Below are 26,896 nucleotides of genomic sequence, written 5' to 3'. Positions count from 1 at the left end.
CTTGCAGCCTTCCTCAGCATTTTCCAGCTGTGCTGAAACCATTTGTTTGTTTGCTGTCCCCATGCAATAAAATGGAAATTGTATGTGAGTGCTAGTACTTTCCATCTATTGTAATGCAGTTGAACTCATACCCCAATTGCTCCGTTTAGATTGAGATGGTAGACATTTGTGTGTAAACCAGTGTTTGTAATTTGTTGTGACAAATTACATAAATAGTAGAAATGTGATACTATAGACATGAAGTTGCAATGGTTGTCCTCATGTCCTGGAGGCATATAACAGATAACATCAAGACAAAACAAACCATCAAAATCATGTGTGTAAAACTGGGTCTGTATTTGAGGCACACGTGGCAAAACATACAAAACACATTCAGTACTTTGCAAAAAAAAAAGTGGAGTGGTAAGTTAAAAAAAAACGTACTATGGCAAAACCTATACAAAAATATTTACATTCTGTTGAGGTTGTTGCACAATTCATACAGAAATGTTACACAACACTCCACACACATTGTAAGGATGATTTGATCACAGTTCTAAATAAGACAAAGGGATCTTAAGGCACAATATAATATACAGGGTGATCAGACCCATTAATGAGTTGATATTTCTTCACACGTAACTTCCAAAATTATGTCATTAATATGATTCAGCAGCTGGTTCAATGCAGTTTGCCTTCCACTGAATAGGTGGGGTGTGTCAGTCTACCTAGAATAGCTGCCACCAATGTAGCCTACTACTAGTATATACTATACTGCCCTAACCACAGTAACTATGCAAACAGTGAAACTGAGAAAAATGGCTTTAAAGTTATTTGACTATCCAGTGATTTTGTAGTTGCTGCAATTCTTTATACTGTACCCCTTTTCTCTAAAACAGAATGAGATTGAACTCTGAAACGTTGTCACAAGATAAAACAGATATTGAGAAGTTCAATTTCACTTATAACTACATTTTGTTACTTTGTTTGTTTGTAGTTACTGCGGTTAGCTTCTGCAGGGCAGTATACTGTAGTAGTATATACTGTATACAATAGTATGTACTATACTATATAGTGTGTACACAGTAGTACAAAACATGACACGTGCAGTGTTTATTTAAAAAAAAAAAAAAAAAAAAGGAGCTGTGCCAAGTTTAAGAATTATTACATATTGTTCCTAGGTCTAAGACAGTCGAAAAATATTTGCAAATATAGAACAACTCTCTCCCAAAACTCCGATGAAACTCAGATTTGTTATTGAGTCTGAAGATGTTCTGAGTCTACGGGTACATTTTCTTTTTCAGGACTGAGATCACTATAGAATGACGTTAATTTGAGTGTAAAAACAAACATTATATGGGTTCACATTCCCATCCATTGTCTATGGAGTGGCTCCATACCTTGATGACATCAAACGTTTTGAGGCTTACTTCTCTGGTGTCTAGCTTTAGGAGAGAGTAGCTCATGTTCACAAATATTGATGGAACTTTCCTAGGCCGTGCAAATAATTCTTAGAATTCTACGAATTCTTCATTTGGGTGGTGTTCCCCTTTAAAGCCATTTGTAGAACAATTTATTTGACTGAATTAACCCGATAAACATTCTTCTTACTGTGCTCCGCTCTCTGGGCACATGTTGCGTCATGGTCAAATACTTGTTTTGAGTATTAGATATTTTTATTAAACCTCAAAGGACAGGAAGTGGAGGAGAAGGGGGGGGGGGGGGGGGGGGGGGGGGGGAGGGTGCAAGAGTGTGTAGCCTAATTACTTGCTATCTCCACAGTTCTAAATATAAATTCCACTCACTCTCAGAGGAACAGACAGATAGTAGCAGTCAGTTACACAGCCTTTAAACACTTGATCCTCCACCAAGATGGCCCCTGGAATCTAATGTACCAAGCCTCCCTCCCCCTCCTCCTCCTCCCTCATGTCCTTGGGCAATCGCTAATGGAATGTTCCTAAAATGGTCTAAAGACATTTTTGTTGTCTGTGGGTTTGTGAAATGCTGTGGTTGGTTATTGAGCGCCAGTGACTTCACTCATAATTTCTCTTTTAAAGAATGGTGGTTTGGACGGGACTTTTCCCCCCAAACTGCAGTTTTGCTGTTTTTGTTGATGTATGAAAATTGGCTTCGGTCAACATTACATTGCTGGCAAAGCCATTCGCGGTCAAGGAAATGTGCTGTGGAGAGAAAGAGGACGCTACCAGGAAGGAAATTACAATAGCAAAGTACACTGAAAGAGATATGTCATAACCTCTGGAGTACACGTTCATACACTGGGTGTATTATAGAGAAATTAATACAGTCTTTTATGAGCTTTCTAAACTTCCTTTGAACTTTTGAGGACAGGTCAGACCTGAGGGCCAGCGTTCTAATAATTATGAAAACATTTGGCATAGAACTATGAGATAACCCTGCAGTGGCATTCCTTTCCAGAGGAAATTAATGTCAACGGAAAAAATAAAAACAAATTATAATGGCTGTTTGCTCCAATTCATCGTTTTCCTTAAAGCTGTGAAACTCAAAGCACGTCACTGCGGTTGAAAATGGAAAATTACAAAATTAAGTCTCTCGCCCCTCCATGGATCCATTCAGTCTCGCTCTCATCTGAGGCACTGCTCACTTCTCCAGATGTCTCTGTTTGTCCACCGGTTCAGCCGACGACAGCCGACGACTCGGCCTCGTATAGACTATAGCGGACCAATTGGATGCTCTCACGCTGAAAGTCAAACTTGGAGAAACCCAGTCACACCGAGGCGGCCGTCCTCCGCTCAGGCGGTCTCGTAGAGCAGCATTCCGCTGAAGACGGTCAAAGGTTCCGAGGAGTGGGCCAGCTTGCCAGTGACCAGGTCCACACACACCGTATCCCCTACTGTCATGGGGAGGATGATGTTGAAGATGGCCAGAGCGCCCGGCGTCTGTCTGGCCTCAGCCATGGGCTTCTCCAGGCCCTCGGGCTGGTAGCCGGCGGAGTCCGCGCGCGCCACCCCATGGTTGGACTTGGACAGCACGGCCTCGATCTTGATGTTCTTGTGGCCCGTCAAGACGGCACTGAAGAAGTACCTCCCACTCACTGGTGCTGTGAAATACCCTGGATGAGTGGATAAGAGGTCGGGAAGAGGTCAAGAGAGCAAGTTCAATAATGTTAGGTCACATTTAGAGCAGGCGTCCTTCTTAATCCTGACAGACATTTCATATGCATACGGTACAAGATGCTAATGACCTCCCAATGGTCATTATGAGAAATAAATAGAAAATGTAATTGAAAGTATATCAATACCTACTACGAGCATGCCTTTTGAGTGCCTTATTACAGTACATTGCGTGATTGTGAGTATGGGTTTCCAGTACAGATGGAACTCACGGTTAGCCCAGAACCCACTAATGTCTGCAAGGTTTACCAAGACATTTTCCAGAATTTTCATTTACTAAAAATGAACCGTTATTTCTCAGTAAACGACTCCAAATGAGTATTTAAAACATTAGATTGTGGTGATGATAGCACGCACACACGCGCACGCATGCACGCACGCACACACACACACACACACACACACACACACACACACACACACACACACACACACACACACGCACACACACACACACACACTTAACTGGGCTAAGACGAACCTGTCCGTGGGTTGTAGACGTTGTTCTCGTTGACAAACACCTTGTTGAAGAGAATGGTGCCCGCCATGCCCATGGGGCGAGTGAGGGCAGCAGAGAAGGCCAAGCGCGGCACGATGGCATCAGACCCTGCAGGACCTAACAGAGAGAGAGAGAGTGAGCTGAAGTCGCTTTGAAACGAGAAAAACAAGAGATCAAACAATAATGACTGCTTTCATCTTCAGTTCAGTGATAAAAGCACACATACCCTCTTCGCCTCTGAGACCTGAAATGTGAGATGAAAGATAAAATGAGAATGTGGGGAGGGGTGGTTCTCCAAAAAGAAAAAAGAAGCATAGAATTGACTATTTTGATCACATTGTAGCGACTTGTGTTACATTTTCAATGATAAAAATAACTCGCTTAGAAGATAAGGAATAATTAAATGAGAAAAGAATAAAGTTGAGCTAAAGTCCACAGTTAAGTTTGGTTGGTTTTTACCTGGAGGTCCCACTTGCCCCTGCTTGCCCTCTTTGCCTTGAAGTCCGTCTCTACCTTGGGGACCTTTTGGCCCCTGGGGACCAGAGTAGCCTCTCTCTCCCCGTGGGCCTGGTAAACCAGGTGGGCCTACAATAGAAACAAAATACATTCTTGAATTTCTTTTTTTGGAGACAGCACATCTAGGCCGGTTTAATCTTGTTTTTTTGTTTTTTTATTATTGTCAACATTACCTACTGAAATCTATAGTGTAACATGCAATGCACATGCTAGTTTACTCCTGTACATCGATAGATAAATACAGTAGGGTTTGTTGCATTTCTGGAAAATGATGTAATAATTATAATGCCCCTGTTTTTCATGATAATAGATGATGCTATTTGAAGCTGGATATACAGTATGTGTTTGCAAACTGTATTTAATGATTTTAGCATACAATGGGAAATCCATTTTAGGTTTTGTTATTTTTATATAAGTTCTCAATATATATATATGTTCTCAATAAGAAAAACAGGTATCTTTTAATCTTTTCTTTTAATTACACTGGCCTTATCCTTTAAGAGCCCTCTTTACTGGAAACAGTCTGATTTACCTTAGAATAATAGTTGGTAGAGCAGACATTAAGCAAATACACCAAGTAGATTTGAAGTTGCTGCAACTAAAATGTGCCCCTCACCCTTCAAGCTCACAGAAACTCCCCAGCCAGACAGACTGCAGACCTAACAGACTTTAAATACGACTGTTAATCACCAAGAGCCAGCAGATTCTTTCTTTGGTCTATTTTTTCTTGTGACCTGACCTTGCTTGCCTCCCCTAAGACTGAGTAATGCCTTTCTCTCTCACTTTAAGCTCAAGATCCCATGCCCTCCACTGTCACTGGGTCTCACCCGTAAAGTCCTCCTCCGTGAAACTGTAGAACTGTTTGACCACATCCAGAACCGAAGAGTTCAGCCTGAGAATGTCGGAGTGGATGTTCTCCAGCTGGACGTCCTGGATGTCGGCAATAACATCTCCGTGAGACGTGACGGTGACGTTGAGTTCGTTCACGCAGTCCCACAGGCCAGACACATGCCTGCTCAGGCCCTGCTTGATCTTCTGAAGGCTGTCGAACACGGAGTCCAGGCGTCCGCAGACTCCCTCCATCTTGGAGAGTCTTTTCTCGAGGCCATCGCTGGAGCGCCGGCACTCTCCCACCTCCTTCACGTAGTTGCTGCTGATGATCTGGATCTCTTTGCCCAAGCTGCCGAAGCGCAGCTTGGAGTCATCGACGTGCTCCGTCAGTTCCTTCTGCACCTTGTCAACCTTTTGGGATGAATATGGGTTTTAGATTGCTTGTACATACTATGCGTTTTGGATGTACAGTATAACAAGACTTCTGTTGTAAAGTATTCTGTATGCCATTTGGTGGACGCTTTTATCCAAAGCACCTTACACTGTACCATGAGTACATACATTGTTAGTGGCCCATTACATGTGTGAATCCAGTCTGTAACTAACTACAGCACTCTACCCATTATTCAAAGGGAATTTTTTAGCGAGTGGCGGCAACTTAAATCATGACATAATGAAGCGGACAAAGAGAAGCATTTTGAAAAAAAGGAGAGAATAATGCCACCTGCAAACACTGCGATTCTGCATACACATACAACACAACGACAACAGCAATGCTCTACCATGTGAATCAGGTTAATTCGGATAAGTTGGCTGGCTCATCCTCGTCTCACCTGCAGCAACCCACCATCGGCTCTGTGTTTGCGAGGAGGAGCTGCGACCCACAACGGGGCCGAAAAAATAACAGTCAGTCTGTGCATATATTGAGAAAGATATGATGCCTATCCAAGGCTGGCACGCCAGTACCTCTGCAGCATCTGTACCGTCCAAGCAAGTGTTTTCAGACGCTGACTGAAAACTGATTGTGACCAGGCTGCACTCCCGCCTGACACCCGAGCAACTAATTCAACGCGCTGTCGAACCAAGAAGACACAACGCGTGTTATGGGATAAATACGCGACAGGCTGGCGGACTTGTACATGGTGATGTCAGATATCAACGACTCCCTAAGACCATTGCTGCAATTCTGCCTGGACAGCTCAAAATACTAATAAAGACCGTTAACCTCTGTTTGGCGTTGGTGTGTCATTATAACCAATGCTGGAATATGAATATTAGGTAGCCTATATAAATTAGATATAATAGCAGCCATAGCCTACATTATGCAACAGTAACTTGCACACAGCCCTGCGAAGCCTGCATACAGTAAACTAACTTGATCGTTAATCTAGCTGTTGTATCTTTACGCGTATGAAAACATTAAATAATATGTATAGGCGATAGGCCGATCGTTTTGCCTTAATAGCCTATATTCTCAAATGGCATTTAATGGCTATCCGCTGTGGGCTATCTCCTCGCTGACGGACCAGTATACCAAGGAATCGTGGGGCTCTGGGGAATAAAGGTTGGGAACCCCTGCATAGCCCATATCCTTTATAATGTTATAGGCTATTTTATTTACAGTTTACTCTATCAGCCTACCCAGCATGTAATACGTTCTTTGTTAGAACTCAACTCGTTATTATTTTGCGCATAGATTGCAGAAATACGGGAACGGTTTGATTATATTTAAAAGGCTTTGACATTGTAAAACGAAATAAGTGGAATTTCGAAGTTGTAAGTTGCAAAGCCTTTTAAATATAATCAAAATGCTCCCGTATTTCTGCAATCTATGCGCAAAATAATAACGAGTTGAGTTACGCGGAGCGCAGTCAGTACACCCCGTAGTATTCCGATAACGCTATATATAAACCATGCTGGATTCATTCGGAAAGAACGACCTATTCCAAATGCTATTTATAGGGTTTTGACAATAATTACACTACTGTCGCTATTTTACAATTAACTATAATGAATTACGGGGGGTCATACCGAACACGTCAGTCAAACTAATGCATGAAAGCTTATTTCCGCGTCTGCAGTCTCCATATTCTACCGCTGGGCGCCAGGTACGCATGGTCCGAGCTGTGCGTATACGCACAAAGTCAAGCACACGTTCAAATTGATAAGTCCCACACTTTGATTAGAAATGATCGTACGCACGGGTTACGCACATATCTGTGTGTACGCACCATTGATAAATGAGGGCCCAGGACCCTGTGAGTCAGTCTGAGACAGGCTTATTATTTTTGTATTATGTATTTAACTTCCATCGGACAGCGCGATGTCGGTTAATATGTCTAGGCCTCTACGTTTCTATATGTTTAATATGCTATGCAATGTTGTGAGAGTGTTGTTCGAATGCAATATGTTGCTGCTGCATTTGTTATCGTTTGGTAAATTTGGTATTTTTAGTTACAATTGATAGATTAATTGTTTAAAATTTATTTATCTTTTTTCCCCTCCTTTTTCCGTTTTTCTCCCATCCCAATGTTAGTCGTTATGCCAATTCCCAATCCCCTTCCTGGTTGTTGCGCACTCTACCCCCTACCGTCGGTCTGGGAGGGCGGAGACTATCACATGCTTCCTCCGACACATGTGTACCCAGCCCACCGCTTCTTTTCACCTGGCAGCGCGGACTCTCACTGGGAGAGTGTAACGTGTGGAAGGTCACACTACCTCTCCCAGATGCGTCTATACTTTCCGTAGCCGCATTTCTGGCAGACACTCTCTGATTGGCCACTGTTGCCCAATCGCGTGACGAGCTGTGTCTTTGCCCATTTCCGCGTCGAACAGCCTGCAAACTACCTGGCGTTCTATCGCCATGCTCTAAGACAAACTCTAACCTTAACCAACTTCGAAAGAGTGCCTAAGCTTAACCGTCGAAAGAACTTGCCGTCACGCTCTAAGACAAACTCTAACCTTAACCAACTTCGAAAGAGTGCCTAAGCTTAACCAGTGTAGAAACAGGCGTCGGCCAATCAGAGAGCGCCTTGCCAGAAATGCGGCTACGGAAAGTATAGACGCCTCCCAGATCCTTCCCTCGCTGCAGGCGCCCAGACCGAACTGTAGGAGTCGCTGTTTTACAATGACCAGGACCCACACACGCCGGCTTCCCACCCGCTAACACTGCCAATTGTGTTAGTATGGACGGTCGGCCAAGCCGGAGGCACCACAGCCGGATTCGATCCCACTGGCTCTGTGGTGGTAGACAGACGCTTAGTCCGCTGCACTACCCGGCCGCCCTGGATTAATTGCTTGTTAACGTTATCAATGACCGAGTCAGGAAAGTGCTTACAATTTGCAACCCTATTATAAATGAATCATTATTTCATTGTCTGGTTGATATTACAAATAAAAAAGAAAAGTACTACAAATGAAGTTCATAATAACTAGCATCATTACCTTAGAGTTGACGTTATTCTTGGCGTTGTTCAGATCGGTCAGTGTGTTCCCGTGTCTCTGTACGGTCCTTCCCAGTCCTTTCAGAGTGTTATTCATGGAGCCGAAGGTCACCATGACCCCTGAAACCTCTCCTTGGAGGGACTTCAGGTCCCCTCCTAACCTTCCGCTGTTGACGCTGTGGCCCTCCAGGAGCTTCTTCAGGTCCTTGATGTTGTTCTTACATTGTCCGGTACACTCCTCCACCTCGTCGCGGAGCCTCCCAACTTCCTCCTGAAGGTTGGAGCACACCTGAGAGCAGGCGGACTCATCCGAATCGACCCTCTTGCGTAGGTCGGTCAGTTCCGCCTGCCACTTGCCAAGGGCGCTGTTGGTGGCGTTGGTGAGTGAGCGCAGGTCTTCCTCAACCGTGCTGCAGACGGCGCAGTTGTCCACGCCGCGGCCCAGCGTTTCCACCTCCGTGACGATGCGATTGAGACGTTCGCCGTCCTCTCCCGTTACCTCTTTGATCCTCCGTACGTCCTCCACCAGGTCGGTCACTTGATCCGACAGTGAATCGCCCGACACGGACAGGCCCTTTAGCCTGGTGTCAAACTTCTGAATGTCCTCTTGGTTGGCCACCACCCTCCACTCCAGGGATTTGACCGTGTCCTCAGTCTTACGACCCTTTCCGTTGGGCCCGCAAGTCTCCGAGCACATTTTAGCCATCGACGTCAGTCTCCTGTCTATGAAGGTCGTGACGTTCTCCAGTTGGCCCAAACGTCTGCTGTGGTCCGTCACCGTGTCTCCAAGAACGGCCACTTCCAGCTCAATCTTGCCTATCTTGAAGCCATGGTCGTCCAGACGGCTGAGGACCATGTTGCGTATCTGCGTGACCTCCCTCTGGACGTTGTCTTTCATGTTGTTGCCAGTGTTGGCGCACCTCTGCTCCGCCTTCCTCACTGTGTTGTTCAGTCTCTTCTCCACCTCTCTTAGTCTACCATTCAGCTTGTCCTCCGTCACCCTCCCCTTTCCTCCTCCACCAGTCCCCGCCAGTTCCTTATCCAGGCGCCCTTTGATGACATCATAGACGTCGACCGTGGAGCTGACTTGGACTTCCACTGTGACCAATCTCTGCTCCAGGTCAGTGACTGTGTTGCAGCATCCCTGAGAGAAGACATGGAGCAGTATATCGCCACACAGTTCATGTTATGAAGCGGGTATAATATGCTGGAGCTATCATGGAGCTATAACTTGTGTTGCTATATCAGTAATAGCACTGATATGACTACTTCTGGGCAACAATTCACTGAAATCAGTATAACAATTTCCATTTAATATCCATGTAATACTGATTGCGGGAAAAGAGGGTGGGGCTTGACATTGTAATGAAGGAGATGGAGTGGAACTCCCCCCCCCCCCACCATCCCTTTAAAATCTGAATTACTAACAACAAGGACATCATTTGTGATACGCCTGCAAAATATTTGGCTACAGGAAACCATTCCTCCCCTCCCTTGATTGTAAGTATTGTCACAGCCATGGTCTATATCAATCCATCTATTGGAGGCAAAGTAACCCAAAAGTAAATAATTCAGTTGATTAAGGGTTATTGAACAATATAAAACAGGTAGTGAGAAATGGATTTGAATTCATTTGAAAATAAGCTCCTTGATCTCCCACCTGGAAGCGTTCAGTCTCCCTGCGGCTGATCTCCAGACTCTGTCTGAGGTGCTGGTCCATGGTGCTGAGGAGTTTCTCCAGGGCCCTGATCCTCTCCTTGTCCTCCTGCTGCTGTCGCCTCAGGTCGTCCACACCCGCCTGGGGAGGAAGAAACAGGGATAATATAAGAGACAGTATTTTTAAATCATGGTTGCTCTGTTACATGGTCCTGTTATCAGGTAATAGAACACATAATGTGTCAAGTCAGGTGTTCCTTTATTAACCCAATGGGGGTTTTGACTATCAGGAGTGAAACCAATAAAAGGGAAAAGGTTCACACTAATCAATGCTTGCGACCAGCAGCTCTATAGCTTGCTTGGTTGTTTGTTGGTTGATTGATCTACAAAATAATCCCTGCCCTATGGTTTTCACCCTAGCCACAGTTTTCACCCTATGAGGCTAACATTCTGCATGGGCGTTAAGTGTTTGAGTATGTGCATAAGATAAGATACGATAAGATAAGATATTCCTTTATTGATCCCCTTGGGGGAAATTCAGGCATCATAGCAGCATGGGGAGGGGGATGAGGAGCTACAGGTACATGGTAATAGTAGAAGACATAATACAGGTCATACAATTATAGTAAAGTAGCAAAGTAAAAATAGGCAGTGTAAACAATATAATTAATAGTATATACATATGGACAAGTACTAGGCATCCCCCTCTCTGCCACCACCTCTACCTGAAAAGTTGGTTCTCAGCTGGAACCAAAAGACAAGAGGAAGAAGGACAAAGGCAACTGTCCTGGGACACAGGAAGAACATACTGACTGAACTGTCCTGGGGCACAGTAAGAACATACTGACTGAACTGTCCTGGGGCACAGTAAGAACATACTGACTGAACTGTCCTGGGGCACAGGAAGAACATACTGACCGAACTGTCCTGGGGCACAGTAAGGACATACTGACTGAACTGTCCTGGGGCACAGTAAGAACATACTGACTGAACTGTCCTGGGGCACAGTAAGAACATACTGACTGAACTGTCCTGGGGCACAGGAAGAACATACTGACTGAACTGTCCTGGGGCACAGGAAGAACATACTGACTGAACTGTCCTGGGGCACAGGAAGAACATACTGACTGAACTGTCCTGGGGCACAGGAAGAACATACTGACTGAACTGTCCTGGGGCACAGGAAGAACATACTGACTGAACTGTCCTGGGGCACAGGAAGAACATACTGACTGAACTGTCCTGGGACACAGGAAGAACATACTGACTGAACTGTCCTGGGGCACAGGAAGAACATACTGACTGAACGCCACCGAACGCCATTGCCCAGTATATTGCTAGCCAATGTACAATCAATTGACAATAAACTGGATGACATCCGAGCAAGGATTCAATACCAAAGAGACGTCAGAGACTGCAACGTTCTCTGCTTCACCGAAACGTGGCTCACGCCGGACGTTCCAGACCACGCAATCCAACCAGCCGAACACTTCTTTATCCACCGCAAGGATCGTACAGCAGAGTCCGGTAAACAACATGGAGGAGGTATTGCCTTCATGTTTAACAACAATTGGAGCGATCCAACTAACGTGAAGGAATTATCCAACCACTGCTGCCCAGACCTGGAATATATAACCATCAAGTGTCGTACTTTCTTCCTCCCGAGGGAGTTAACGGCGATCATCCTTGTAGGAGTGTATATTCCACCGCAAGCCAGTAACAACGTCGCGCTCTCCAGACTCCACGACGAGGTAAATAGAATACAAGCGGCGAACGTTAACGCCGCCATTTTAGTGCTGGGTGATTTCAATAGCGCCAATCTGAGAAAGGTATTACCTGACTTCTATCAGCATGTGACTTGCAACACCAGAGGCGGTAACATCCTAGATCACTGTTACACGCAATTTAAAGGTGGCTACAAGGCTCATTCTGATAGTGGCTTTGGTAAATCAGATCACGCGTCCATCTTTCTTTCACCAATGTACAAACAGAGAATCAAAAGTACTCCTGTAGTCTCGCGAGAGGTGCAGAAATGGGATTTGACGTCAGAGGAGACGCTCCAGTCTGCGTTTGACTGCACAGACTGGAATGTGTTCCGCGACACAGATAACATTAATGTCTACACGGAGACAGTGCTGGACTATGTTTGTACTTTGGTGGAAGAAACAATCCCCACTACCAAAATGAGAGTTTACCCAAATCAAAAACCCTGGGTAGACAAATCCGTCCGTGAAGCTCTGAGAGAGCGCACCAAAGCATACAACGACGGCCTAGTGGCAGGCAACATGAATGACCACAAGGTGGCGCGATACAACGTAAGGAGGACAGTGTCAGAGGCCAAACGGCGCTACAGGGATAAAATTGAACTCCAGTTTGAACAAGCTGACTCTAGAGCTATGTGGCAGGGGCTCAAAACGATGACAGACTACAAAGGCGCCTCCCTCAAACTGAACAGTGACATCTCCTTAGCAAATTACCTCAATACCTTCTATGCGAGGTTTGATGCTGGTAATAACAACACCAGCTCACAAGCCACGGCAATGGGGGGGGGGGGGGGGGTCGGCTGCTGATGGAGGCGCAGTGTTCAGGGTAACAGAGCATGAGGTGAGGCGGACCTTTAAAAAAGTGAATATCAGGAAGGCAGCAGGTCCGGACTGCATCCCCGGCCGCGTCCTAAAAGTCTGTGTCGACCAACTGGCCCCAGTATTCACTGACATATTTAACCTGTCCTTAGAACAGGCTGTCATCCCCACCTGCCTGAAGAAGTCCACTATTATCCCTGTACCCAAAAAATCCAAGCCTGCTTGCCTCAACGACTACCGCCCTGTAGCTCTCACCTCCATAGCCATGAAGTGCTTTGAGAAGCTAGTAAAGGGCTACATCTGCTCCTCCCTCCCCATCAACATGGACCCCCTGCAATTTGCATACCGCCCCAACAGGTCCACGGAGGACGCCATAGCCCATGTGCTGCACACAGCAGCATCACACCTGGACGCGTGTAGCTTTATGCCAAGCAAGCAGTGCAAAAATGTACCGTAGTGGCGTGCAGTAATGCGCCTTTCATTTTCCGCCGCCCAGCGCCCAGGTCGCGCGGAAATAGGCTGTCTATTGCCATTCTCTTTGACAAACTCTAACCTTAACCAGCTCCTTAACAACGCCTAAACTTAACCGTTCTAACCTTAACCAACTCCGAAACAATGCCTAACCTTAACCTTAACCTTAACCATGCCTAACCTTAACCATAGAAATTATATTGCCATTCTCTTTGACAAACTCTAACCTTAACCAGCTCCTTAACAGCGCCTAAACTTAACCGTTCTAACCTTAACCAACTCCGAAACAATGCCTAACCTTAACCTTAACCTTAACCATGCCTAACCTTAACCGGCGAAAGAATACACGTTAAAAAAAAATCACGTTAAAAAATATTTTCGATGGGATTCGAACTCGCCAGCAAACGAGCCATAGGATCCACAGCCATGTGGCCTTGCCAATTGAGCTATTTCTAGATACTGAATAAGGGGCGGTGACTTATATATATTGAGCTCCGCTCGTGTCGAACCAAGGCGGGATCTCATGCGCATGCGCGGGCACCTCGCGCGAGCACGCCGGCGCACGCACGCACCTGAGCGAGCACGCCGCCGCCGGTGCACGCACGGTAGCATTTGTCTGAAAAGAAGGGCGCTTTACCGCACTGGCGTGCGGTGACGAATGCGGAAGCATTTTTGCACTGCTTGCTTGGCATTAAGGAAAACGCCACCTGGACAAGAGGCAGGGGAACTATGTGAGAATGCTATTCATCGACTACAGCTCGGCATTCAATACCATAGTCCCCTCCATACTCATAGCCAAGCTCAGGGACCTGGGCTTGAACTATGACCTCTGCCAGTGGGTCTTGGACTTCCTGACTGGCAGACCCCAGGTGGTGAGAGCAGGCAACTGCACCTCCTCGTCCATCACCCTCAACATAGGGGCCCCCCAGGGCTGTGTTCTGAGTCCCCTCCTCTACTCCCTGTACACACACGACTGTGTGGCTCAGCGGAGTAGCAATACAATCATCAAATTTGCTGACGACACAGTGGTGGTGGGCCTGATCTCTGCCAACGACGAGAGGGCCTACCTGGAAGAGGTCAAGGTCCTGGCGGGATGGTGCCAGGAAAACAGCCTCTCCCTGAACGTCAGCAAAACAAAGGAGATGATTGTGGACTTCAGGAGGTCGGGGGTCAAGGACTACAGCCCCCTCAGCATCGACGGGGCACCGGTTGAGAGAGTCAACAGCTTTAAGTACCTCGGAGCCTACATATCCGAGGACTTGACATGGACCACACACATTGACAGTGTTGTGAAGAAGGCACGACAACGCCTCTACTTCCTCAGGCGCCTAAGGAAGTTCCAAGTCAGTCAGAAGATCCTTAAAAACTTCTACTCATGTACAATAGAGAGCATCTTGACCGGCAACATCACCTCCTGGTTTGGGAATAGCACTGCACAAGACCGAAGCAGACTACAAAGAGTGACACGTTCAGCCGAACGCACAATTGGAGGGGGGCTCCCCACCCTCCAGAACATTTACAACAAGCGTTGCAAGGGAAAGGCTAAGAGAATCATTAAAGACTCCAGTCACCCGAACAACTGCCTCTTTGAACTGCTGCGGTCAGGCAAGCGATACCGGAGTCTCAAGGCGAGCACAGAAAGACTCAGAAGAAGCTTCTATCCCCAGGCCATCAGGCTGCTAAACGAACAATGAACACTACACAACAACAACCACCAAACGCACATAGCACACACATCCACACGCACACACTCACTTTAAACAAACACACTGTAGCACCCACTCCACACACTTTATAGCACACACCCACTTTAAACAAACACACTGTAGCACCCACTCCCCACACTTTATATTTATTGATGAAGGATTGCACTACAACTTGTACACCTTACTGTAAATTGTACCTAAATTGTACCTCATCCCATTTCTGCTTTGCACTATATAGTACTGTACATTAGTACACTGCATAGTATTGTATATTATATGGTAACTCAGAACATTGTACATATGTCTATACCGAACACTGTGACCTCATTTTCTTCTTCTAAATTACATGCTATACTATGTTATTTGATACTATCTTGTCTAGCACAGTCTCTGGAGCGTAACAGTAAGAAGCATTTTGTATGAAAGTATTCTGTACTTCTGTATGACAACTATTAAAGAAACTTGAACTTGAAACTTGAACTGTCCTGGGGCACAGGAAGAACATGTGTGAATTATTCAAATGGTTGTTATTCACCTTTAAGGCAGGGCTACTCTGCCACACTTACCCCTCTTAGACCTCTTCCTGTGGGGAAACTCTTGCGGTCATGGCATATACCCTACCTGGATTCAAACCTGGGTCCCCCGTGTGGGAAACAAACCATCAACCAGTCAGCCAAAGTGCAACCCCCTCCCGCCAGCCAAGATAATATGCTTACTAGGCTTCAAGTCAAGGGAGATAGTATGTTTACTAGGCCTCAGGCCAAGGGAGATATTATGCTTACTAGGCTTCAAGTCAAAGGCGATATTAGGCTTACTAGGCTTCAGGCCAAGGGAGATATTATGCTTACAAGGGAGATATTATGCTTACTAGGCCTCAGGCCAAGGAAGATATTATGCTTACCGGGCTTCAAGTCAAGGGGGATATTAGGCTTATAGGCTTCAAGTCAAGGGAGATATTAGGCTTACTAGGCTTCAAGTCAAGGGAGATATTAGGCTTACTAGGCTTCAAGTCAAGGGAGATATTAGGCGTACTAGGCTTCAAGTCAAGGGAGATATTAGGCTTACTAGGCTTCAAGTCAAGGGAGATATTAGGCTTACTAGGTTTCAAGTCAAGGGATATATTAGGCTTCAAGTCAAGGGAGATATTAGGCTTCAAGTCAAGGGAGATATTAGGCTTACTTGGCTTCAAGTCAAGGGAGATATTAGGCATACTAGGCTTCAAGTCAAGGGAGATATTAGGCTTCAAGTCAAGGGAGATATTAGGCTTACTAGGCTTCAAGTCAAGGGGGATATTAGGCGTACTAGGCTTCAAGTCAAGGGGGATATTAGGCGTACTAGGCTTCAAGTCAAGGGGGATATTAGGTTTACTAGGCATCAGGCAGCACTGTTTCAGCCTCGTCAGGGTGTGAGAACTAGACATGATGAAACACATGGCGTAGTGGGGAGAGCCAGCATGTTGACTGGGTGGAAACAGGTAGGCTATTCATTTACATCTGCTGTAAATACCGTATGCACAGCCATTTTGGAAAGGAATAAATGTATAACAGGTGTTATCAAACTACAGCCAATTACAGCTAACACATGCCCAAGCTCTGGTTCCAGTTCCCGACTTTCTATGAAGCCATAGCCTCTGGCAAAAATTAAGATTAGCCACAAGAATTGAATAATGCAACGCAGAAACCACCACTTTTGAGAGATCGTAAATTGGCTACATATGTACAGTACAGTACATACAATTTATTCAGTGCTAGTTGACACCAGGGAAACATTTACAATTTACAACAGTGATACAATTTACAAAATACAATTTACAAGAGTGATTAAAAACAAGGTTGAAACCCCTAATAATAACAGCTAACATGCTAACTGTTTTAACATCTCAAAGGGCCAATGGTTTCTGTGTTGTGCAGTAAAATGATTGTGGCTAATGCTAGTTATTGCTAGAGGTTATTTGAGCCTGGAGAAAATATATCGCCCATACCAGAAGGGGTGGACAGGTTGCTCGTACTACATATTATGAGAACTTCATACAAATACTATGGAAAAAGATTTCTAAATCATTGCCACACCCTGTTATGTGGTGATATGCACTTGAAGTGCCAAACCCAGAGGTTATTGCACATGCTACAGTACTGCTAATTTCTATCCTCCATGGCACCAGAGAGAATGTGTTTTATATTACATTATTCATCATAGTATCCTTGATTAAAAAAATATAATTTGACAGAAACTTTGACCCGGGTCCGCTTACAGCTGTCTTTGGGCTTCTGCCTGAAATGGGAACACCCAGGGAGATGTGAACTGTAGTGGTCTTCTCCTCACTCTTAGTTTAATATTGAACTGTAGTGGTCTTCTCCTCACTCTTAGCTAGACGTTTAATATTGAACTGTAGTGGTCTTCTCCTCACTCTTAGTTTAATATTGAACTGTAGTGGTCTTCTCCTCACTCTTAGTTTAATATTGAACTGTAGTGGTCTTCTCCTCACTCTTAGTTTAATATTGAACTGTTGTGGTCTTCTCCTCACTCTTAGTTTAATATTGAACTGTAGTGGTCTTCTCCTCACTCTTAGTTTAATATTGAACTGTAGTGGTCTTCTCCTCACTCTTAGCTAGACGTTTAATATTGAACTGTAGTGGTCTTCTCCTCACTCTTAGTTTAACCCTTTCACTGCCGCACTACCAAACTGGGTGGCGCAGCGGACATTGCGCTCGTCACCAACGCAAGAGACACCGGGTTCGAATCCGGCTGTCGGCGTTGCCTCCGGTTGGGCCGGCGTCATACTAACTCAATTGGCAGAGTTAGCGGGTGGAAGGTCGAAGGGTGGTTGTGACGTACATGGGTACGTGGGTTGGTCATTACCATTATTACTGTATTTATGGCACCATCTGAACATCAGGTTAGTATATGTAAATGTGTTGTTTTGTATGTGTGATGTTGTGTCATCTCCTAATCTTCTGTTCTGTTCCGCAGATGCCACTCATCTCCCTGATTGGATTGGTTGCACCTGATTGGTGCATCTTCAGGCAGGCAGTGGAGATGAGTGAATAACAGAGTGGGAAATGACACACGTCCGGGCGCCTCATTTGAGTCACTGCCATGTTCCAGAATGGAGTGAGGAGGTTGCCCTCTCATCTAGCTGTCTGGAAGTGATACCTTGTGGTTTCTCTTTGTGTCCCATGACGGGCACAATTGTATTTATATTATTTACTAAGTGTTTGTTTGTATATATGTATGTCTTGTTTGTCCTCCCCTACCTTTTCCCCTTGTGCATTATGGTGGAGGTTTAAATCCCTATCACCATAAATATATAATTTACTATTTGGAAAACATCTTGTGTTGTGGCTTTCTTACCTACCTGGGACATTGCTTTAAACGCATTTACTGAGAGAGGCTGTTTTTTGTTCATGTGCAGCCGGCTCCAGTTATTATTCTGTGTGGTCCTTAGACCTTTGTACATGACAGTGGTAGTCTGGTCGTTGTGAACAGCGACTCCTACAGGTCGGTTGGGGCACCTGCACAGCAAAGTCAGGAAAAATGGCGGGGGCAGTGTGAGCCTCCCACACGTTACTCCTCGCCAAAATGAGAGTCCGCGCTGGCTGGTGAAAAGATGTGACAGGCTGCCTCCACATGTATCGGAGGGGACACGTGATGCAAGGCTTCTATCCTCTCTACAACCGGCCAGTGCGGGGCATATGCGAGCAACGATCAGGACAGGGGAGGGAGAATTGGCACGAGAGGTAAATTGGGATGGGGAGAAAAATCACAGAAAAAGGAGAAAAAATTAGATAAAAAAAAAAAAAAGGTTAACCCTTTCACTGCCACATAACAGCAAGTTAACCCTTTCACTGCCACTGTGATAGTAAAGGGTTAACCTTCTGTAGTGTGGCAGTGAAAGGGTTAATATTGAACTGTAGTGGTCTTCTCCTCACTCTTAGTTTAATATTGAACTGTAGTGGTCTTCTCCTCACTCTTAGTTTAATATTGAACTGTTGTGATCTTCTCCTCACTCTTAGTTTAATATTGAACTGTAGTGGTCTTCTCCTCACTCTTAGCTCTCATTGAAAGGATCTCTAGCTAAATTTGAGGCAGAGTGTTATGGGTGTTTATGTTACATATTTTTTTTTCTCCGCCTGATTTTCCAATTTTTTTCTCCCCATCCCAATTTAGTCGTTATGCCAATTCCCCCCCTCCCCTACCTGGTTGTTGTGCGCATGTTCCTCCTACTGGTCGGTACAAGGGAACCCTGAAGTCCACCACATGCTTCCTCCAACACATGTGGAGACAGCCAGTGGCTCTCTTCTCACCTGGCAGCGAGGACTCTCATTGGTGAAGCGTAACACATGGGAGGTCACGCTGCCTTCACCACTTCCTGTCTTTCGCTGAGCAGGCGCCCAGACCTAACCTGTAGGCGTCGCTGTCCACAACGCCAGATTACCACCCACGACTTCCCTCCCGCTAACTCAGCCAAACGAGTTAGTATGACGACCGGCCCAAGCCGCAGGGCAATGCTGACTCCGGGAGTCGAGACCGCAGCCTCTTGCATTGTTATGTTACATTTTCTAATAAATCTTTGTAAAACTTTAAAAAGGTTCAAATATTTATAATTTATATTTATAAAGAAATCCCAATGTTTTAATTGATGAAAAGTCTTCAGTTTAAATGGTGTGCTGGTAAAAGAGGTGGTTGTGCCGTGAACCCACCGTCAATACGTTATTGGTTCCCACCTTCTACACTCATACAAGAGATGTGTTGAAATAACACAGACATGACGTAACTGAACACTGGAAAAACAACACAACATAACTCACCGTATAATGTGTTATATACGCTATTATCCAACACATCTCTTTCCTGTCACTCTGCACTGGGCACAACATAACAAAGTGCCATCAGAAAAAGAAAAAAAAAGAGAGAGAGAGAATATTATGGGATGTCTGGGCCCACCTGGCAGGCAGAGCAGGAAATAGACACCCTCCTCTCCAGCTCCCGCAGTATGTCCTCCTTCAGGGTGTCCAGCTGGCTGCCTCCTATCCTGGCTACTCCATCCAGCTCATTGGCTCCCCCGTTCCCATTGGCTCCCCCATTCCCATTCACCAGGTGGTTGTTGATGTGGAGTTCATGAACCTGGAAGGGGGGGGAGCAAGCAAACAATTGACCCCATGTATATATTATAGTATACGGCTGCCAATCGATTTGAATATTTAATAGTGATTAATCGCATGATTGTCCATAGTTAACTGTGATTAATGACACATTTGTATCTGTTCATGGGAGTGGACAGATATGCTTGCTTTTATAAATGTAATTAAATAAATAACCAAAATGACAATATTGTCCAGAACAATGGTACTGAATTTAGCATAAAATAAATATGCTGCAAATAATCACAACATGGCAAAGCCCAATATGCAACAACAGATGGCCATATTGACCTGCTAATATCATGTTCACAAAAACATCCCCTGTTTTTTTTAAGCATTAAAACCAAACAATGGACCTCAATGCAGTGACACATTATATATATAGTTATTGGTAAGCTAACATTTGAATGACTCAAATATAATTTTCTAGATTCCTCACACTTCTAAATCAAATCACACAATGTAATTGTGTCCAACCTCACATAAAAAATAAAGGATCACAAAACATCACTCTCTACTATGTGGAATCAATACGGTGTCATAAATCACACTGAATGGAGTCCAACGTTAATCTCTTGCCAACCTTTTACCAACTCATTTACTTTTTGTACAGCAAAACTGAAGTTCTCTCTTTCCCCCTCTCACACAGTAGTAGGTTATTTTCATTGTCTGGGCATATTCAGGGACAGAATGCATGTCAGTAATTAAAATGTAGCTACTCAGAAATGTTTATCAGAAGAAGTCTGTCACCAAAATGCCATTTCTTGTTCTTGATATATGAACTGGTACAGTATGACTGAATGATATATATATATTTATACAACGGCATGCAAATTTCTCGATTCTGATTGGCCATTCACACGTCTTTATTGGCAACAATCCACGGTCCTGGGCTCAGGACCCGCCCACAACCGAATCACATAACCCTCCCCGGCTCACTCCGGGAGAAAACAAGATCGCGGACAACAAATGGTTATGTTGAAAGCACCATAACGACTAAATATGAAGCGATTCTGTCAAGGGGAATGTGTTAGTCCTTTAAACAATGTTGGATGATGTAATTGATGGGTCTTGACTCAATCTAGAACAAAAGAAAAATCGCGGTTTGATTGATAGATTAATTGATTGATTTAAATTTCTTCCTTCCTACTTTCTACTGACTGCAGCGTTCTCTCTCACACTGTCCGACGCTGGCGTACCCACAAACACACACACACACATACACACACACACACACACACACACACACACACACACACACACACACACACACACACACACACACATACACACACACACGCACGCACACACACACACACACACACTGTGACACACACACACACACACACGCACACACACACACACACACACTCCTGTCTGCAACAGCGGGGGAGTCAGACTGAGAGAGAAGCAGCGCTGTTTTAAGTGAGCATGGTCTATTGAATTGATTGATTGGTTGATTGCTAATTTTATTACTGTACCCCTGGTTTCCAACTGGTTAAGTTTAGGCTAAAAGAAATAAATTAAAAAATAGGGCGAAGAAAACGTTTTTTTTCCTATAGGGCAAAGAAAACCTTTTAATTTGTTTTACCTACTTTATATAGAAGCATTTAAGAATGAAGTTCTATGGAAAGTAGGTCTGCATTCCCTTAACAATTGTGTGTATTGAGCCGTACTGTATTGTACCCATTCTGCATCTGGTAATAAAATTTTCAATCAATCATTCCAATAATACACAGTTGGATGTGTTAGTTGGTTGGATGCACTTCAAGCTGCTTCCACATGAGGCAACTTCTCTCAATCATTCCAATAATACACAGTTGGATGTGTTAGTTTGGTTGGATGCACTTCAAGCTGCTTCCACATGGAGGCAACTTGTCTTTTTTGTAGTTGTGGGAACTACTTTTTCTGGCGGATGGTTTTTTCAATAAATCTTCGATTAATGTGTGTTTATTGTATAGAAATAAGGTTGGATGAATCTGGCAGTTGTATAAAAGCTTTACACCACGTGCAGTCGTGATTTGTGACCAATAAACCATGCCTAGGGGGGTCTAACGACCACCCCTAGGCATGGTTTATTGGTCACAAACCACTCCTGCGTGTGATGTAATGCTTAAATATTTTTAAACAAGTGTTGTTAATATGCATTTGTGTTAACCCTTTCACTACCACACCACCAAATGGTTAACCCTTTCACTGCGACAATACAGACGGTTAACCCTTTCACTGCCACACGGCAAAGGGTTAACCCTTTCACAACCACATTGATTGAACATTTTATTAACAGATTGCAGAATGGGTACAATACAGTACAGCTCAATACACACAATTCCACAGATCAGCCATGAACTATTGTTGTGTGTATAATGTATGGTGTGATGTACCTGGGTCCTGTTGTACAGCTGGTCCAGTCTGGTCTGGATACTGTGGATGGTCTCCTTCATATGTGGCTGAGCTGCATCTGCAGGGACACTGGCTCCATTCAGAGTAGGCCTAGATTCAGGATTAACGTGACAAAATAAAAAGCAATGTTTTAGTCAAAGTCTGTCCAAAGAGAAGTCAGTTCACTCTGCCGTCATCTTGATAATGGGAAACTGAAACGACCACAATCTACCATGCTACTTTGTTGTACGGGACATGAGGAAGTGGAGTGTGGGTGGAAATGAATAAATGGATATGATTAGAATGTCTGAGGATAGATATCTGGATAGCCATGAGCCAATAGCTGATAGAAAAGGCTGACATGATATTATACAGGCTATGTGGTTGACTGAATGTGATATTATAGAAGATAATGTCGTTGACTGCACATGATATTATAGAAGATAATGTGGCTGACTGAACATATTTGGGGACAGAGCCTCTAGGAATACTCTCCTGGCTGAGATCGTCTCTGCCACATCCTTGAACTCCTTCAAGACAGCCCTGAAAACCCACCTCTTCATGAAGGCCTATGGCCTCTAGTCATCTCGCTGTCCTTTATTGTTATTATTATATATTTTGTTCATTAATTTTGTTCCCTTGTAAAGCGTCCCTGGTTTCTTGAAAGGCGCTACATAAATCCAAGTTATTATTATTATTATTATTATTATTATTATTATTATTATTATTATTATTATTATTATTATTATTATTATTATTATTATTATTATTATTATTATTATTATTATTATTATTATTATTAATATTTATTATAGAAGATAATGTGGTTGACTGAAGATGCTATTATAGAAGATAATGTGGTTGACCGAACATGATATTATAGAAGATAATGTAGTTGACCGAACATGATATTATAGAAGATAATGTGGTTGACCGAACATGATATTATAGAAGATAATGTGGTTGACCGAACATGATATTATAGAAGATAATGTAGTTGACCGAACATGATATTATAGAAGATAATGTGGTTGACCGAACATGATATTATAGAAGATAATGTGGTTGACCGAACATGATATTATAGAAGATAATGTAGTTGACCGAACATGATATTATAGAAGATAATGTGGTTGACCGAACATGATATTATAGAAGATAATGTGGTTGACCGAACATGATATTATAGAAGATAATGTGGTTGACCGAACATGATATTATAGAAGATAATGTAGTTGACCGAACATGATATTATAGAAGATAATGTGGTTGACCGAACATGATATTATAGAAGATAATGTGTACTCACAGTCTTTGGTTCATGCCATCCATGCTGGTCTGCATGGTGTGGAGGTCTTTGGTCAGACCATTAATCCTCTCTTCCAGTTTTCTTATCTTATCACTGTCACCTAGATAAAAGGGGAACAAGATAAACACAGTTACCTCTACCATTACAAATGAAGAAATACTAGCTAATTACTGTCAAGTCACAATATCTAAGACCTAAAGAGTAACCAACCGTATGATACGTTACTGTAGTTGTATGTATATCTACAATGTACACATACTGTATTACCACCGACATTGGTACTCATTCTCGAACGGACATACGTGAAAGTTACCAACGAATTCCTTCGTAACTCGATTTGCATACTTATTCGGCATTCTCGAACGGCTTTGTATTGTAAATTCGTTGTAGGATTTATGTAGGATTTACAAATTCGAAAAGGCAGTCGTAAGTCGGACAGACCGGTGTGCGCCTGTGTTTTCAACAGCTTTCTCTGGGACAAGTCATTGGGGATTGCCGATACTACAGACATCTGTGGAATTAAATATAATGATAAATAAATTTATCGTTTTGTTATCATTAACGTTTTGCATTTATAGTCCTGACTCAATGAGGCATCGTGAGCATTACACACACACTACAAACTAAATAAATAAGAACTAAATCGATCGCCGCAGATATAGCTACTGTATAGTGGAATATACTGTATTAATATGCCATATACTGTCTTCTTCTCTATGATATTATTTATTGTTGGTTTGATTCCTATTGCTAGAACTAAATAAATGGGTGGAGAAATGGCTTAGTGAGGCAGCGTCAGCTCACAAGCACACACACACACACACACACACACACACACACACACACACACACACACACACACACACACACACACACACACACACACACACACACACACACACACACACACACACACACACACACACACACACACACACACACACACACACACACACACACACACGTACTGTATACGTACGAAATGAATCGTTCCAGCAAAGTAGGCATCTATTATTATAATGACTTGTTTTATTAGGTATTGTAGTAGTCCTACTGTAGATGTACAGTTTTTCTTGTACAGTTGTACAGTGTCCCCCACCCACCCCTCCTACCCAACCACCTCCAATGTACAGCCCCCCCCCCCCCCCCCCCACCCCACCTACCCAACCTCCTCCAATGTACAGTTTCTACGTCAAATGTATATACTCTCTTTTCTGGACTCTTTTTGTATCACAAACAGTACTGTATTTGCAAATCTGGTATGTCATAAATGTATAGATGTAGCAGTACTGTCGATCTGTATGTCGTGTGTGTCATATATGTTATGATGAATTGAAAATGGGGGACCCTGATGTAAACAAGACGAAAGTCTTTCTCTGGTCTGCATCCCCTTAACAATTGTATGTATTGAGCTGTACTGTACTGTACCCATTCTGCAATCTATTAATAAAGTTTTCAATCAATCAATCAATAGAATGTATTAGCATGACATCTCATGTCAATACTGAACGTTCAGTATTGACATTACTAAATGAGATGTCTGGGTTTCATCATCTGTGCATTGTATGTTACTATTGCACTCTGGTTGTATGGTGTATTGTAGCCTACTTGTGCTGTATAATGACAATACATTTGAATCTAATACAATTTTGAGATCAGTCGCAAATCGCTTCCGCGCTACCTGTTGAATGGGTCAGCAGGGTGCAGATGCGTGATTTTTTCCCGTAGCCTATGTTTGCGAATACGCTCTCTGATTGGCTAGCCGCGTACAGCGAAGACCCTCTCTGATTGGTTTAGCGCCGAAGGGTCTCTTCCGCCTTGTACATATATATTCTCTGCTTCAAAGTGGTTATGCTTTGGCCCTCTTTCGAAGTGGGTTATACTTAGAGTTAGGGTTAGGGTTAGGGTTAAGGTTAAGGTTAGGGTTAAGTTTAGGGTTAAGGCTAAGGTTAGGGTTAAGGTTAGGGTTAGGGTTAGGGTTAAGGTTAGGGAACAACATATCAATTGTTGTTGAATATGCGGAAGAGACCCTTCGGCGCTAAACCAATCAGAGAGGGTCTTCGCTGTACGCGGCTAGCCAATCAGAGAGCGTCTTCGCAAACATAGGCTACGGGAAAAAATCGCGCGGTGCAGATGCAACGCTGACCTTCTACCGTTTTGCACACAGCCCTTGCCATTTTACACACGCCTCCTTCACCTTATAAGGAGCTGGTGGGGCGTGTCTGTATGCAAATGCAGGTGTACGAGAACGCGCTTTACAGTTTAAGAATGAGTGACGTTTTTCATTCATGGGAACCCAGCTGCGAAGATTTTGGCCACTTACGGAGACCGCTTCACGCGTTCAGGAATCCGGAGGAGGATTTTTGTGAAGATATTTAAAAAGGTACTTACGAACATGTTCGAGAATGAGAACCATTGTGTTTGAATATACCATCATCTTGCATTGTATATTATTTTCCTTGCACCTTAAAAATGTATAAATTAATTAATTAATTTGTTTATTCATTATGCCAAGTAGTCAAAAGATAACAGATGTCAAAGCCATCACACCATTGAGGGGTCTGGACCTTGCAGCAATTCAGCTGTTACAGTACGTATATTTTTGTTGCAAAGCAATATTAGCAAAAGCTCTGGTTTATTGTCTGGCAAAAGTTCAAGTTTCAAGTTCAAGTATTACAGGATACTCATGTCAGTTACAATTACACTGAATTACATGTGTTATAAGAAGTAAGTATATATTAGTAGGTTAATTTACAAAAATAACACAATGCAGGTGGATGGAGTGATATTGAGATGTTGTCTTTGCAAACGTTTTGCCAGTCTTGTTAAATATAGAATGGGGATTTGTCTACCATTATTAATAATCTTATTTAAACCTGTCTATGCAGGAATGATGGGGGAATACTGGGCTTTCAGTGTGTTTGACATACCGGGCTGTGAAAGAGATGTATGTTAGCAGTGTTGGGGAGTAGTGTCACTACTGATGTAATTAAACTAGTAGTTTAACTGCATTTTGCAGTAGCTTGCTGGTAGTTAAACTCATAAATGTTATTATAGTTGTTAATTGTTTGTTTTTTATATGTATATTAAAAAGCTTTGGTGTAGTTAACTACTAGTAGTTAACAATTTCTTCGTTTATCAAATAAAGGAACACGAACTTTGAGAAAATTCTCATGTGTGATAAATATGACATGTTCTCACAACAACGCTGATCAAGTTGTTAAATGGT

The 26,896-nt window shown here is 43.5% G+C and overlaps 1 protein-coding gene across 1 annotated transcript in view; it reads right to left on the bottom strand.

The window, feature by feature from the left end:
• Positions 1-315: 315 nt before the first annotated feature.
• The window catches only part of emilin1a (elastin microfibril interfacer 1a), an 81,142-nt gene continuing 54,561 nt past the window's right edge, over positions 316-26,896 (bottom strand). The window contains exons 4-13 of the mRNA XM_084314935.1: positions 23,668-23,767; positions 22,361-22,469; positions 19,780-19,959; positions 10,081-10,218; positions 8,422-9,564; positions 4,974-5,388; positions 4,090-4,215; positions 3,857-3,874; positions 3,613-3,747; positions 316-3,070 (exon numbers count right to left, since the gene is read on the bottom strand). Coding sequence (XP_084171061.1) covers positions 2,751-3,070; positions 3,613-3,747; positions 3,857-3,874; positions 4,090-4,215; positions 4,974-5,388; positions 8,422-9,564; positions 10,081-10,218; positions 19,780-19,959; positions 22,361-22,469; positions 23,668-23,767 — 2,684 coding nt within the window. The 3' untranslated portion in view covers positions 316-2,750. The remainder of the gene's footprint in view (positions 3,071-3,612; positions 3,748-3,856; positions 3,875-4,089; positions 4,216-4,973; positions 5,389-8,421; positions 9,565-10,080; positions 10,219-19,779; positions 19,960-22,360; positions 22,470-23,667; positions 23,768-26,896) is intronic.

Source organism: Notolepis coatsorum, assembly GCF_963971535.1.
Source record: "Notolepis coatsorum genome assembly, chromosome: 5".
Lineage (NCBI taxonomy): Eukaryota > Metazoa > Chordata > Actinopteri > Aulopiformes > Paralepididae > Notolepis > Notolepis coatsorum.
Note: the sequence above shows the minus strand (reverse complement) of the source record. Positions and strands in the feature narration are given on the sequence as shown.